This window comes from Equus przewalskii, chromosome 12 (genome assembly GCF_037783145.1).
Source record: "Equus przewalskii isolate Varuska chromosome 12, EquPr2, whole genome shotgun sequence".
Classification (NCBI taxonomy): Eukaryota; Metazoa; Chordata; class Mammalia; order Perissodactyla; family Equidae; genus Equus; species Equus przewalskii.
In genome coordinates, this window is record NC_091842.1 from 24382273 (window position 1) to 24398616 (window position 16344).

Below are 16344 nucleotides of genomic sequence, written 5' to 3' on the forward strand. Positions count from 1 at the left end.
GCTGCTCCTTGTGCCTGGAATATTTCTCTGCCCAACTCTTCAAATAACTGGTCTCTCCTTGTCCCTCAGGTTTCATCTGCACTGAGCCCTCCCCTGACCTCCCCATGCAAAGTCACCTCCCTACCCAGTTACTCCATCGTTTCTAACTGCTGTTCCCTTGACAGCATGCATCCAAATCTGAAACCATCTTCTCTAGTTCATCGCTTGCTTATCAGTTCCTCCTGCTTTAGAACGTAAGCCCAGTGTGGGTAGGAGTCTTGTCTGTCCTCAGGAGGAAAGAACTTGGAGGCTAAGAGCCCAAGCCTGGGAACCGGCCTGCTTGAATTCAAATTCTGGCTCTGTCATTTACTAGCTGGTGAGCTTGGGGAAGTTACCTCCCCTCTCTGTGCCTCGCTTTCCCCACCATAACACTGGGGTAATAATGGTCCCACCGAAAGGACTCGGGTGAGGGTCGGATGCCAAGCATACCTCAGTACTCAGCACAAGCTGGCTGCCACGGCTCACTGCGCTGTCCTCAGGTCCCGGCACATGGTAGACAGACACTCAGTAAATATTGTGTTGGATAAATTATAATATGTGATAAGGGCATCAAGAGAGATAAGGCCGGAGGTGCGACACCTAATTCTCCCTGGGGCTGGGAGGTGGGGAGCGGGTGAGGGGAGGGTTCTTGGAGGAGGTGAGGCCCGCGCTAGACTCTAAAGATGAGTAAGAGGCAGCCGAGCCTAGAGGGTGGGGAGGAGAAAGGGCACATGCGGCAGGTGGCAGGGCACAGGCGAAGGCCCGGAGGGAGGAGGAAGCTCTGGGCGGGCGCTGCCGAGTCTGCATTCTGTGGAATCAGGGCTGTGGCCACAAGGAAGGAGCAGAGTGGAGCGAACCAGCTCGAGCTGGGCACGGCTCGAGAGGGAGAGACCCGCCCGAGAGGCGTGCGGACACTGTGTCCCCGAGGAACTGGGCCATCTGCAGCCAGGAGCAGGAGGCTGCTCGGGACGCGGAGGGAGCCCTCCTGTCCAGGTGGCACTCTTGGTCTCGCCGTGCATGCCAACTATTTGCTTGTTGATAACGCTCTTTCCCTGGAGAGGCTGTTCCCGGTCCCGCCACCTCCGCCTCCAGAGGCAGGGGCTTCCCTCCAGAAACCTTTCCTGGGCCAGGGACCAGGCATGCAGACAGACAGCAAGCCTCCAGAAAAGACCGGGAAATAGAGCATCCTAGCAGGAAGCAGTATAACAATAACGGTACTGTGTGGTCGAGGTCAGGAAAGGCTTCCCAGAACAGAAACTAGCTAGCCAGTCCCTAAAGCAATAATAATATTAATAATGCTTATCTATGTCTAGATCTTGGTTCCTAAATACCATTCTCCGATAAAAGGAACCAGGGCTCCTCAGAGAAATGGCTGATTCCAGGGCGGGGGCATCTGGTAGTGCCGCAAAGTAAGGAAGTACTCAAAAAAAATAAATATATGGATGGGGACATGTTAAAGGGACACAGGAGCCAACTGAAGGAGCTCCCAGTGGCCATGGCTGGAAGAATCTGAGTAAGAAAATAAATAATGTGGTATTGGATTACAACCCAAATATACCCGAGTCCACACGGGTATAAATAAATGATTGAATAAATAAACAAACGGAGGCCAGACAGCTCCTCCTTACAGAAGCATTCCGAATAGCACACTCTCCCCTCATTAGGAGAGGTGCAGCTCAGCCCTCTGCCCCTAAGACCTGCGCCCCAGGTTCCAGGCTCGGCTTAGAGACCCGCTCCCACCGTGAGGAGCGCGGGCAGGGGAGGGGGTCGGGAGGGGGTCCCGCAGCTCGCAGAAGCCTATCCAGGCGAGGAAGGACGACGTCGTGCGCGGGCTCGTGTGGGTGCCAGGAATGCCCTGAACTATGTGATGAGGAGGGCACCTCATTTCTGTGCATTCCTCCCCCGAACCCAAACCTCCAGTTGAGAAAAACAGATAAACCCAAATGGAGGACTTTCTGTAAAACACCTGACCTGTCCTCTGAAACCGTCACAGTCGTCCAAAGCCACGGAGTCTGAGCAGTTGTCACAGCCCAGAGGAGACTAAGGGACAGGACAGCTAAGGCCATGTGGGCTCCTGGATGGAATCCGGGAGCAGGAAAAGGTCGCTGGGAGAAACTGATGAAATCTGAATAAAGTGCTAAGTTTAGTTAACAGTAACCTGCCCATGTTGGTCTCTTAGTGCCGACAAATTGCCACGGCGATGGAAGATGTCAACAATAGGGAGACTGAGCGAGGCGGGTAAAGAAACTCTCTGTACATCTTTGCAGCTTTTTTATAAATCCAAAATTATTCCACAATTAAAAGTTTATTTTTAGGGGCCGGCCCGTTGGAGCAGCGCTTAAGTGCACACGTTCCTCTTCGGCGGCCCGGGGTTCGCCAATTCGGATCCCCGGGGTGGACATGGCACTGCTCGGCAAGCCATGCGGCGGCAGGCATCCCACATATAAAGTAGAGGAAGATGGGCACATATGCTAGCTCAGGGCCAGTCTTCCTCAGCAAAAAGAGGAGGATTGGCAGCAGATGTTAGCTCAGGGCTAATCTTCCTCAAAAAAAAAAGTTTACTTTTAAAATATTCATATAATTCTCACCATGTGCTAAGCCCTGTTCCAAGCACTTTATCTTAATGTTAAGTCATTTAATCCCCATGAGAGCCCTGTGAGGTCATTTCACTGTCTCCATTTTCCAGACAAGAAAACCGAGGCCCAGAGACGCTAAACAGCGCGTCCAACACCACACAGAGCTGGCATTTGAGCCCAGGCGGTTTGGTATCAGGGTCCAAAGGTGGCTCATGTTTTCCTACAATGGCAGCTGCTGTCTTGAGCATTTGCTATGTACGAGGCGGGAGGATGGAGTCAGAAAGAGAGTGAGGAAGCTCGGGCTGGCGTTTGAAGCCCAGCATTGGAAAGGCAGAGAGGCACGTGTCCTCTGGCACCACGTCTGAGGCTGACTCAGGGAGGCTGGGGACCAGCCAGCTGTGAGAGCGAAGGGGAGGTGAGAGATGAGATGGACTGAGGTTTCTGTGCCAGGTCGTGGGTGCACCTTCCGCTCAGACCTGCCAAGGGCTGGAGCACGAGGCTTGGGAAAGGTGGGCGGGGAGGGACAGTGAGGTTCTCGATTTCTGATGAGTGACGCAGGGTGGGCCTGGCCCAGACTGCCAGCTCTGCCACTCACCAGCTGTGTGACCTCAGAGACTTTGCTTAACCTCTCTGTACCTCAGTTGTGTCATATAAAATGGGGCAAAGTAATAGTACATTTCTCACGAGCTCATTGCCAGGGTTAAACTAATTTTACACACGTAAAGTGCTAAGAATAATGCGTGGCATGTGAGAAGGGCTCAACAGATGTTAGCCTTATTGGGGGACCGGCCTGGTGGCATAGTGGTTAAGTTCCTGTGCTCTCCTTCAGTGGCCAGAGGTTCTTGGGTTTGGATCCCCGGTGCGGACCTACGCACCGCTCATCAAGCCGTGCTGTGGCTGCATCCCACATACAAAAAGTAGAGGAAGATGGTCACAGATGTTAGCTCAGGGACAGTCTTCCTCACTCACCAAAAATTAAAAAAAAATAAACGTTAGCATTATTATTAAATAATGAGTTCCTTGTCAAATGTGGGTTTGATGATAACAATAACTACTAGTTATGGAGCCCAGCACTATCGTCCGCCTCTCATGCATATTCACTCCTTTAATATTCACAATAACCCTGAGGCAGGGTGTGGCGGTCACCCGCTTTCAGGGAGCAGGCAGGCTGCAGCCCTCAGGGCTAAACTTGCTCCGGGTCACGCAGTGTATAAGGTGGGGCGATGATTTGAGCCTGATGGTCTCACCACCAGTGCAGCCTCGACCCCTTCACCAGACTGCTCCCGGCCACAGAAGCTGTGTGGCCAACACTGGGTGTTCTGCCTGCCCATCAACCACCTATTTCCTCTTTTTCTGCTCACAGCTCCTCGGCTTCTCTTTGGGGGATCACCCACCCTCACCCCCAGTCCATGTGACCCACGTGGGACCTGCTTTGGGGGGGCCAGGTCGGTCCGGCCCAGCCCGGTGGCCTCCAGAGCCGGCACAGCCCATGAGTGGTGGCTCAGTTCAGGGACTGTGTGCTGCACGGAGCACATGCCTTCGAACACTGGGGTTGCGCTGGGTGGGACAAGCGCCCACTTCAGGCACCAGGGACATGGCAGCAAATCCCCCTTTGCCAGCCTGCTTGCCCTCTGGGGCGTGTGTATCCTCGCTGAGCTGATGGGCCCGATCATGGAAGGCACAGTAGTCTCTCTTTTAGCTGAGAGGGGAGAGATTAATTGGGGGCATGACGACACTAGTCCCCGGGGCACCCCCAGCATCCTGGCAGGGCCGCCAGGCGTGTTTGGGTAAGGGTGCCCTGAACCAAGTCCCCCGGCCAAGAGAGGGGCTGGACCCAGCCTGAATCAGCCGGCCCCGAGGCAGCCCACAAGGCAGGAGATGTCCCCTCAGAGGGACATCTTGTCCTTCTTCCACCTGTGGGGCTTGCCTTCCCGGATTCACACCAGGGGGCCAGGTGTGCAGCTCCGCCTGCTCAGGGAGCCTTGACACCACCCAAAAAACGCCCGCCCGAGTGCGCCTACGCACACTGGGGGCCCGGGGATCCAGAGCTGTCAGCAGCCTCTCAATAGAGCTTCCTGAAGGTTCAGGAGCTGAGAGAGATGCACCGAGGCCTGTCCCTGGAGGGTGAAACTGGAGTCTGTCACTCATCCAGAGCGGGCAGACTCAGCCAACAGCCCCCTCTCCAGAGGCCTGGCGTGGGAGACCCTGAAGCCCCAGGCCAGGAGGACCGGGCAAAGCTTGGCTCGCAGGCCCAGGGGAGCTGTCAGGAGCAGGGGAGGCGAGGGAGGTGTGGGTCTGCAGCCCAGCGGTCAGAGGACCCAGGCGTCCAGGGTCAGTGTCACCCTCATTCTGCCGTCCTCTCGACATTGGGGTCGTCTGGGAAAGGATATGCAGCGAACACCTCCAGGACCCTGCTCTACATGCTGACGGAGCCCACTTACTCTCCACGGTAATTCTAGGCCATGTGCATGGTTTTGCCCATTTTAGGGATGAGAAAACTGAGGGCAGTTGGTGCTGGGCTACCCGCCCAGGTCCCCGGCTTTGGAGTGTCAGAGGCTAAGAGCTCCCGGCTGCCCCTTCGCCAGCCCCCTTGCTTGGGGAGTCAGGAGACCTGCACCATCCTCTTGGGGGTGGCACACAGCCAATGATGGGTGACGGGGACACATACAAAGGCTGGCCCCTCGCTGGTGCTCCAGAGCCCCTGTGAATCAGGCCAGGCCCAGACGTCTCCTGTGAGCCCATCCTCGCTTCGCCCTCCCTCCTTCCCGATCCTGCTTTCCTTACAGACTCTTCCTAAAGCCACGCCGTCAGCATGTCCCAGGGCCTTCAAAGCACCCCTTGCTCAGGCTCTGCTCCAGGAGCCCCGGGTGGCTCTCACCTGTGACTGCAGGGCTCCGCCCCGAACAGGCAGGCCAGGATCAGCTGCTCACCAGGGTAGCTCATCGCCACCAGCTCCTGCCGCGGCACCTGAGAGAAGATGTTGGTGGCCTGCAGGACGTACCACTCCATCACGGCCTGGGTGGCACTGGTGAAATTCCGGAAGGTGCACACGGTCCCATTGAGGCTGCACTGTGGAGGCCAAGAGGGGCTCCTGTGGGTGCCGGAGTGGCTGGCAGGGCCCCAGCCACCGCACCAGGGCATGGGCACGAGTGCTCTGCCAGCACCCTGCCTCTGGCCGCACCTTGGGGCTGGGGCCACCAGCTGCTGGGCCAGTGGCACCCCCGTGTACACTCTTGCTCACACATGCTCAGCGGCCGCGTCCTCACACATGGCCGCACAGTCACAAGGACCCACAGAGCCACCAGCCAACCCCAAAAACAGCCTTACACATAAGGAAACATACACACACACACATGCACGCGCACACGTGCACACACGTACACACACATAGGTACAGAGATGGATGCCACATGACGGCATGGTCACAACTACGCACACACACATCCACATGCCCCCCCAAGCCCACACACCTGCATTCCACAGTGGCACCTCACGAGTGCTCACGTGGGCATGTATAGGGACAGGCCCGCTGGAGGCCATGTGGACCACGAGGGAATCAAGTCTCTGTGCTCTGCACGCCCTCCGCGGGGGGAGGACCTGGGCCTTGTCCGCCTGTGCCCCCGAGGCGGGGTGGCAGGGCCCCCCCTCTTTGCTGCAGCCAGCCAACCTGCCCCTCCCCCAGAAGCCCAGGTCCCCAGACACAGCACAGACTCAGCCCTGGGTTCCTGCCTGGGCCACTCTGCCTCTGCCTGCCTCAGAGTGGGCCTCCCTTCTGGGGGCCAGGAGCCCTGACCTTCTGAGACAGCCCTCGGGGCGGCCAGAGCACTGTTCTCAGGCCTCCTTGTCACCCTCAAGGGAGACGACAATAACACTCCCTCTCTGGGGCTCTGTCCCAGGGCTTTACTAACCCGCCTACTTCTCACGGCAACCCCACCCCATCACCGCGAGGCTGAGGCCCGGGGAGGCAGAGGGGTTAAGGAAGGTGTGGCAGCAGCAGCCCCCCACTGCATGCACACACACGCACTACGTGTCCACACGCACACACACACGCTCTACATGCTCACACACACATGCGCAGGCCCACGTACTACATGCCCCCCATGCACTACATGCCCACACACGCATGCACGGGCGCCCACACTATGTGTTCACACATGCATGCATGCACACGCACACACAGGGCCTGACCCTGAGAGTCGGGGCAGCACCAGGGACAAGCCTGCTTTACAGATGAGGACATGGACACGGGAAGCTGGGTCACTGCACCAAAAAGATGTCAGGCTCTGGAGCCTCATGCTATTTTCTGGTTTGTGTAGCAAAATGACAGAGGCCCCAACCTGAGTCCCCATCCAAGGGGATCATCAAAGTCACTAGAAAGCCCATAAACAATACAGATTCCTGGGCCCCGGGTCCAGAACTGCCCACTCAGATTCCCCGAGAGTGGGGTGCAGGGACCGGCAGAATCATGCAGCTCCCCAGGGGATCCAGGCCTGACAGCGACCATCTTCCCACCTGCGGGCTGCAGGCTCCCAGCATCCCAGTGCAGGGCAGTTACGCTACGCATCTGTCCTGCACAGCTGTGGGTTTTCACTGCCCAACATTTATGTCTATGTCTTCTGATAATAAGACTTAATTCCTCCTTCAGGGAACCACCCTTTGCCTCTTGCTCAGTCCACATGGTCTGACAGAGGCTGACATCACCCCCAGCTCCAGGACTGACCTGGACTGGTCCATCATGAGAGCCCATCCTCCACCCCACAGGGATAGATTTAGGGGTGAGCATGTGACCTGATGAGTCAGCCCCAGGACTTTTGCTGGGGCTGCTGGGAAAGAGGGACTCTGTTTCTGGGGAGAGTGCTGAGTTGGTGGGGTGTACTTCTGGCATTGTCAGCGCCCTCTGCATGGGGAAGGCCTGCCAGAGAGTGAAGTCAACTGAGAGAAAAACTGAGCCAACATGGAGAGAGATCAAGTCTCGATGACAGCATTTGAACACCTGGATCCAGCCATACCTGAACCCAATGTGCCAAGACTTCTTAGTATGTGAGCCAATGAATTCCCTGTTTTGCTTAGTTTGAACTGGGTCACTTGCATCCAAAAGCAGCTTGACTAACATACCAGCTGTTTCTATTTTTCAAAAAGCTCAGCAAACACACAAAATAGGCCCTGGCTTCCAGCCTGCCTTTTCCCAGTTAGACCCGGATCATCAAAGGAAAGAAACTCCCATCAGCCTCACTGGATAGACCCCACTGCTTGACGTGTGCCCAGGGCCACTTACTAGTCTCATGGCCACTTTGCACCCCTGGGCATCACAGGTCCTTCCTGGTGCCGGGCTGCTGCTTGCTGAGCTGTTGTGATTGTCCCCAAAGAGGTCGAGAACCACTGGCTTGTGAGGATTCTGCTCATCGATAAGCACCAGGGGCGTGTGGTTCCAGATGGTGAAGTTCAGGGCCTCGGTGGCGTTGGCATGGCTTGGCTCAGGAGCCAGGATCCTCTCCAGAACCGCGTCCATCAGTTCGTCCAGGTCCTTCAGCAAATGCCTGACTTTGGAATACCTGGGTGGGGGAGAGGGCGGGTCGGGGGGCAAAGGCTAGCTGTGAGGCTGAGCAATGACAGTCTGGGGTCCCCTCCTACTCCACGTGTGAGAAGAATGCCCTGCCCAAGCACCTGCCCCTCTATCCACCCACCGGTGCATCCATGTGTCAATCTACCCACCCACTCGCTAAGTATTCAGTGAGTACCTACTATGCGCCAGGCTCCCTGCAAGGCACAGCAGACACAGTAGCAAACAGGACCGACTGGGTCTCTTTCCTTATGAAACTCACATTCTAGTGAGGAAGAATCATAGGAGCTACGGATATTGATCACTTAGCATGTGCCAGGTGCTAGGTGCTGTCTGTGTCTTATTTAATCTTTGCCGCAATTGTATGGTCATCCCCACATACAGATAAAGAAACTGATGTTCTGGGAGTTGCTTGATGTCCCAAGCTCGCCCGCTGATGAGGGGAGAGCCAGGGTTGGAAGCGGGTTTGGCGAGTTCCAGAGGGCATGCTGTTTGTGCACAGGGGTTCTGATCCCCGCTCCTGGGAGGGGATAGGAAATGCAAGGAGGAGGGCAGGTCTGCGACCCCGAGGTCCTCATCCTCCAGCAGTGATTCTGGAGACAGGAGCATGTTTCAGAAGGGAGAAGATGGCTGCGACTGCAGGGCCGGGCTCCAGGATCTGCTCTCAGCTCCTGCAGGCTCCCGTGCTGGACACGACGACGAGGCAGTCTGGTGGAAATGTGTCCATACCGCGGAGTGTCCCCACCAGGCACTGTGTGGGGACCCCAGGCCCTGCACCCCGGTCATTCCAGACCCAGTGTACCCCAGACCTTGCCCCAGAATGTGGTCTCCAGGGTGGTGTGTGTCAGCGCTGGCTGGCGGATGTCCTACAGCAAGAGCACTAGACCCTGGACACAGGCCCAGGTCCTGGCACAAAGGTGACATTGGCCACAGAAATCGCCTCTCCCCAACCATTAAACCAGCCACCTCTGTGCACACAGGAAGAGGAAATTGGGAAGGGTGGGGGCCGCAGAGGGGTCCTATTACAGCCTCGAGGGCCACAGTGCTGTGGAGCTCGTTGGGTCATTGCAGGGGCTCTGGGTTCAAATCCCAACATGACACTCAATATCTGTGTGACCTAGGGCAAGTTAACCTCTCTGAGGCTCTGTTCTCTCATCTACAGAGTGGGGGGGATTAAAATATGTACCCTAGAGGGCTGGGGGGATTCAATGAGGAGAAGCTCATAGAGCACTTGGTACAGTGCGTGGACACAGCATTGTTATTATAATTATTAAGGATCCTCTTGGGTAGCGCCAAGGACTCACCCAAGCAGGAGCCGTATTACTAGAAAGGAGGGAATTTCTGATAACTGGAAATGTAATTGGGAAGTATGAGTTCACTTCCAGGACCTTCTTTGGGTAAGAATGTTCTCTGTGACTAGCCATGCTGGCTTTTCTTTCAATTCCTTGGACACACCAAGCTCTGTCTCACCCCAGGGCCTTTGCATGCGCTGTATCCTCCAGTTTGGGTCCTCTTCACTCTGCTTGGCTAACTTCTACTCATTCCTTGGGGCATTTTCTCTGACTGACCCCCTGCCTCTCTTTAACGTTGACTAGGTTGGGTCCCCTTGTGCGTCCCTGTCATAGGCCTTGCCATCAAGGGGTTAAACAGTGGCAGCTCTGGAGTCAGGTCAGGCCTGGATTCAAATCTCACAGTTGTCCACTGTGTGTCTCTGGGTAAGTTCCCTCACCTCTCTGAATCTCTGTTTCCTGATCTGTAAATTGGGGCCACAACAGGGTGGCTGTGTAGATCAGAATTACTCAACTTACCCAAAGAATACCCAACATACTGCCTGGCATCTCATAAGCACTCAAGGCGTGGTAGCTATATATTTTTTTATCATCACAATTATAATTAATTCAATATCGATGGGGGGGAAAGATTAATGTCTGTTTTCTCTGGCAGGCTGTGAGGAGGGCAGGGACTTTGTTTTCTTCACTGACGTAGTCCCAGGGCCTGGCACATAGTAGGTGCTCAAAAAATGAATCAATAAATAGGCACCAGCATGCCTGAAGGGCCTACCCGATATTTTACTGCTTTCTTTAAGGCTAGGAAGTTTATGAATTTTGAATCTTACTGGCTGCAAAGGGGTGGAAACAAAGAGGGAAAGAGAGAGAAGGAGAAAGAGAAAGGAGAGAAGGAGAGGAAGGAGGGAAGAAGGGAGGGAAAGAAAGAAAGGGAAGGAAGGAAAGGAAAGCTGGAAGGACAGGAGAAAGACGAGAAGAAAAGCCGCGCACCAGCCTGCCGGTGCTCCGGGGACCACCTACTGGAAGGGGCTGGCGTTGCAGATGGTGACGGCGGGGAAGTCCATGGTCTTGAAGCCGACGGAGAGGGAGACGCTGACCTCCCAGCTCAGATAGGTCCTGATGAAGATGCCCCACTGCCAGCAGACAAGGGCGGCGAAGAGCAGGGTGAGCAGGAACCACATGGCCTTCTTCTTGGGCCCCTCGCAGATGATGCGCTTGGGGCCGTGGGTGTTGGTGTTGTCGCAGTACCACACCAGCAGCTCCTTGTACGTGTAGCCGGGGCCCTTCTGCAGCCGGTGCAGGCCCTTCAGCAGGTACTTCTTCACGTGCATTGTGGCACCTGCAGCGGGACACGGGAAAGCCACGTCAGACACAACATCAGCCTCGCATCCGAGGATGTCCCAGTTGTGACCGGAGCGTGGGCACGCGAGACAGGCACACCAGGCTGCACACCCCAGCCCTCCCTCCCTCCCTTCCTTCCTGCCAACTGTCATCTATCCATCCAACCAACCAGAAAGCATTTATTGAGTCCCTACTGTATGCCAGGCACTGAATTAGTCCCTCTGGACTCAATGATGAGCAAAATGGACAAGGTTTCTGCCCTTTAGGAATTTCCAGCCTAGTGGACGAGTTACTTAAGCTCTTAACTCCTTAGGTACGCCACCTGTAAAATGGGGACAACTGTACCTAATTTATAGGATTGCTGAGAGGGTGAAATGAGGTGATGTGTAAAAATGCTGAAGATAGTACCTAGCACAGACTAAGCACTCAATCTGTTAGCTGCCATCATGACAAGCTGTTAGCAGGTGAGACAGATGTTAATCAAACAACCCATCAAAATCACATACTTCCAGAATGTGCTGGGCAGGATGGGAGCCTGGGCCCTGAGATCCCAGAGGCAGTAAAGGGTGGTGGGGAAGAAAGGATGCTGGAGCCAGAATGTCTGGCTTTGAATCTCGGCTCCACCACTTTCTAGATGTGTGACTTTGAGCGAACCATTTTCTCTGTGCCTCAGTTTCCACATCTGTAAAATGGGGATAATAACAGCCTCCACCCCACAGGGTTGCTGGGAAGACTGAAGGAAAAGATGTAGCGTGTGGATTAATGCCAGGCATCCAAGTGTCAGCCATTGTTATGACAGAGGGGAGGGCCAGAAGCCTGAGAGTCCCCGGAAAGGCAGAGAGTCAAAGGGCAGCAGCGTTAACTAGGTGAAGGGGGGCACTCATGTGCAGGGACAAAGGCTGTGAGGGGAAGGCAGCCTGGGGAGGTGAGCAGAGCCAGGCCATGCAGCACCTTGTGCCCGGGATAAGGATTTGGGTTTCAATCCTAGAGAATTGGCACATTTGGAGGCGTGGAGGTATGAGGCTGTCGAATCTGCGACTGGAAAAGAACACTCTACCTACTCTGTGGACACGGACTGGAATGGGGTGAGGGGGTCCAGGAGCCTCGGCTGCTGGCTGTGGTCGTGCAGGAATGGCTAGCCTTTCCGAGACTCTGTTTCCTGTCTGTATGAGCAGACAGGGTTCCTGTGGAGATGAACCAAGATGCTTGCCACAGAGCCCGGCACAGGATGCCTTCTCAGGAAATACCTGCTTCTCCTGGCTTGTCCCCGGATACAGTGCAAGAGCACCCCAGCCCTGTCGAAGGTCACCTCCTTCATGTAGCTGTCCTGACACCCTGGCTGGAAAGACCCTGGCCTTCCTCTCAGAGCCTCTGTCGTTCTGGGGGCACTGCGGCAGGCAGTGCAGGGCCTGCTTGGCCAGCATCCTCTCCCCTGGCTCCGATGTTTCCTCAGGCGAACTGCTCCTCCCCCAGTCTCTGTGAGTTGCCAGATTGATCTCCACTCCTAGTCTGGGGAGGTGCTCACACAACCCCAGTTAGGACCACCGGGACTCAATTCTGTTACTTTATGCTGGAATAACTGAAGAAGAGACTCCTTTTAGCGAAGAATAATAAGCTGGTGGTATTTGGCACCACAAATGCCTGGAACTCCGCTGAACAGCCAAATGAGTAATTGTACACCTTCATACCCAAACAGAGATCTTAAACGTGTCCGACCATGTTCACTCCTGACCTGACCTTCTCACACAGTAACATCCCTCGCCTTCCCGGCCGAAGCATTGGAGGCTTTCCCCTCTACCTCCAGCGCCTCTGCTGTCTGATGGAAATCCAGCTCCGTGTGCTGGCCCTGGCCATCAGGGCTGTAAGACAGACATTCACAGACTCATCCAGCCCCACCTTTCCCCAGAGGGCCCGTTTCCTGCTCTGGGGTAATAAAATAATAGTAATTATGATAATGACAACTACGAGAGCTACATCAAGGTACTAGATATTTACCCCGATCCAGGCACTGTGAGGGGTGCATATGTTACTTCCTTCTTATACATCATTATCCATGACTATAGACTTGGGAAGAACCGGGGCTTTGTCTGTCTTGTATCGTCCGGTACCCCAAGGCCTCATAGGTGAACAGCGCATAAGGCTCCAGTAAACAGTTGTGAAAGAAAGAGACAAAGGGCCTCTTGAGGTCTGCCCCTTTCCATTCCCACCCGATCGTTCTGATTCAGTCAAGGAGAAAGTCTCAGTTTGGTACAAACAGGTCGTTAACATCTCCCTGGGTCCTGCTAAGCTCCCAGCTGAACAATGAGGCCTCAGATTCAGAGCCGTGTCAAGCAACAGGAGCCACTTAGAATAAACAACATTCTGTTTCCACTGGGCTTATTTTTAAGAGAGATCTTCTGTTTACAGCAAGAGATACTGGCCTTTGCTTTAAGTTCATAAATACACTTAAGTGGAAATAAAAGGGAAATGCACTTAAAGAAAAATCTTCAGTAAACCATTGTATTACGTGCAGCAAAAACTGTGACAATGGTAGGCAAATAACAGAGAAGCCTGTTGAGGATTGGCTTATCTCCTAACTAGTTTGGTCCCTTGGGCCATTCGCCCAGTAAAAATCAATTAAATGCTCCAAACAACTTTATGTCATTCTCGTCAGATTTTTACCCCCAAGGTGACAAATGGTCTGTGTTTGGAGTGTATACACAGCTTGCATAGAAAAGCCTAAGTCAGTCTGTAGCTTAAACCAACCCAAACAAGCCAAGTGGCGATTGGGTCCATGTATGGACGCAGAAAGTGTGCACACCGTCATGCTTCAGGAGTCACAGATTGCTATCTACAAGTTGACCTCGACCTCACGGTAAAGGTTCTCAGCAGCAAATGCAAAAACAATGCATGTTGCATACCGTGGCTGCTGTTGTCTTACGAGGGAAAACATCCACCCACTTTCAGAGACGAATTTTCCCTGAGACTTTGACTCAGTCTCCTGGCAGAAGGAAGATTAGGAACCCAGTGTGGGTCTCTACTTAATATTTTGACAAAAGACATATAAACGCTATTCATGTGGCCAATTCTTCTGAATCTCCTGAATGAGAGGGTGCAAATGGATGACCCAGGAGCTATACTGGTTTTGCAAAATTTTTTTGTTGTTGTTTGCACAGTATTTTTTTTTAAAGTTCCCTTTTAAAAATAACAGCTTGATTGAGATATAATTCACATACCATATAACTCAACCATTTAATGTATAGAATTCAGCGGATTTTAGTATATTCAGAGTTGTTCAACCATCGTCACAATAAATTTTAAAATTTTTTCATCTGCCCCCAAAGAAACCCTGGACCCTTTAGCCTTCCATCCTCATTCCCCCCTTCCTCCACCCACCCCCAATCCCAGGCAACCACTAATCTATTTTCTGTCTCTATAGATTGGCCTATTCTGGATGTTTCGTATAAATGGAATCAGACATTATGTGGTCTTTCGTAACTGGCTTCTTTCATTTAGCATAATGTTTTCAAGGTTCGTGCATGTTGTAGCATGGATTACAACTTCATCTCTTCTTATTGGCAAATAATATTCCATATTATGGATGCGTCACATTTTATGTATCCATTCGTCAGTTGATGGACATTCGGATTGTTTTCACTTTCTGGCTATTTTGAGCAATACTGCTTTGAGCAATCATGTACAAGTGTTTGTGTGGACATACGTTTTCATTTCTCTTGGGTATATACCTAGGAGTGGATATACCCACTGGATCATATGGTAATTCTATGTTTAACCTTTTGAAGGAATCCCAGACTGCTTTCCAAAGTGGCTGCACTATTTTACAATTCCAACCACAGTGTTTGAACATTCTAATTTCTCTACATCCTCTTCTAATCCTTGTTATTATTGACTAAAAAATATTATCATAGCCATTCTAGTGGATGTGAAGTGGTACCTTATTCTGGTTTGATTTGCATTTTCCTGATAGCTAACGATGTTGACCATCTTTTCATGTACTTCTTGGCCAATATATTCATTATATTGCCACTATATCTTCTTAGGAGAACTACCCATTCAGATCCTTTGCTCATATTTTAATTGGATTGTTTTTTTATTATTAAGTTGTGTTATTTATATATATATTTCTATATATAAGTCCCTTATCAGATATAGGATTTGCAAAAATGTTCTCCTAGTTTGTGGGTTATCTTTTCACTTTCTTGATGGTGTCCTTCAAAGCACAAAATTTTTTAATTTTGTTGATGCCCAATTTGTCTATATTTCTTTTGTTGCTGGTGCTTTGGTGTCATATCTAAGAACCCACTGCCTAATCCAAGGTCATATAGATTTATTCCTGTGATTTATTCCAAGAGTTTTATAATTTTAGCTCTTATAGTTAGGTCTTTGATTCAGTTTGAGTTAGTTTTTGCGTGTGGTGTGAGGTAGGGGTTCAGCATCATTCTTTTGCACGTGGATACCCACTTGTCTGAACACTGAGACTGTTCTCTCTCCATTTATCTGTCTTGGCACGCTTAGTGTTTTTGAAAAAAATACTACTAAAAGAAAACCTAAATAAATGGAGATATACCATGGTCATAGGTCAGAAGACTCAGTATTGTTAAGATGTCAATTAACCCCAAATTGACCTTTAGAGTTAATTCAGTCCTACTCAAAATTCCAGCAGACTTTTGGCAGAAATCAACAAACTGATTCTGAAAAGCAAAAGACCTAAAATGGAAAAAAAAAACCCACTTTTGAAAAAGAAGAACAAAATTGAAGATACTATCTGTTATCAAGACTTACTATCAGGTACAGCAATCAGAACAGTGTGATACGTATTGATCAATGGAGTAGCACGGAGAGTCCACAAATAGACCTGGAAAGGTGCTAAGGTAATTTAAGGCAGGAAGGATAGTCTTTTCAATTAAAGATGCTGGAACTAATGGACGTCCATAGTAAAAAAAGGGCATCTCAACTCCTACCCCACATTATACACAAAAATGAGCTGCAATGGATCAGAGATGTAAACATGAGAGCTAAAACTGTAAAACACCCAGAAGAAAGTACAGGAGAATGTCTATGCAACCTTGGGTTAGGCAAAGATCTTTTAGATAGGACACTAAAATCATGAGTAATAAAAAAAACATAAATTGTACTTTATTAAAACTAAAATCTCCTGCTCCTCAAAACACACTGTTAAGAAAACGAAAGAGCAAGCCACTGGGAGAAGATATGTGTCATAATATGTCTGACATAGAATTTGTATGTAGAATATATAAAGAGTTCTTACAACTCAATAATAAGACAAACAACCCAACAAAAAATGGGCAAAAGATTTGAAAAGACGCTTCATAAAAGAAGATATATGAATGACCCATAAGCACGTGAAAAGATGCTTACCATCATTAGTCATTGGGGAAACGCAAATCCAAACCACAAGGAAATACTATTTCCCACCCACCAGAAGGACTGACAGCACCTAGTGTTAGTGACGCTGTGGAGCAATCAGAACTCTCCTACACGGCTGGTTGGAATGCAAAATGGTGCAGTTGTTTTGGAAAACAGTTTGGCAGTTTCTCATAAA

At 51.6% G+C, this 16344-nt stretch overlaps 1 protein-coding gene across 6 annotated transcripts in view; it reads right to left on the reverse strand.

Moving 5' to 3' along the window:
• SCNN1B (sodium channel epithelial 1 subunit beta) overlaps positions 1 to 16344 on the reverse strand; it is a 57432-nt gene that overhangs the window by 13442 nt on the left and 27646 nt on the right. For 4 of the 6 annotated variants that reach the window (XR_011524818.1, XR_011524817.1, XM_070568310.1 and 1 more), the window contains exons 2-4: positions 10461 to 10779; positions 7870 to 8146; positions 5473 to 5663 (exon numbers count right to left, since the gene is read on the reverse strand). Coding sequence is in view for 4 of the 6 variants with exons in the window: in XM_070568310.1 (XP_070424411.1) it covers positions 5473 to 5663; positions 7870 to 8146; positions 10461 to 10771 (779 nt within the window). In the remaining 2 variants the exon portion in view is untranslated. Of the gene's footprint in view, positions 1 to 5472; positions 5664 to 7869; positions 8147 to 10430; positions 10780 to 16344 lie in introns of all 6 variants that reach the window. The other 2 variants (XM_070568313.1, XM_070568311.1) reach the window with 1 other exon arrangement.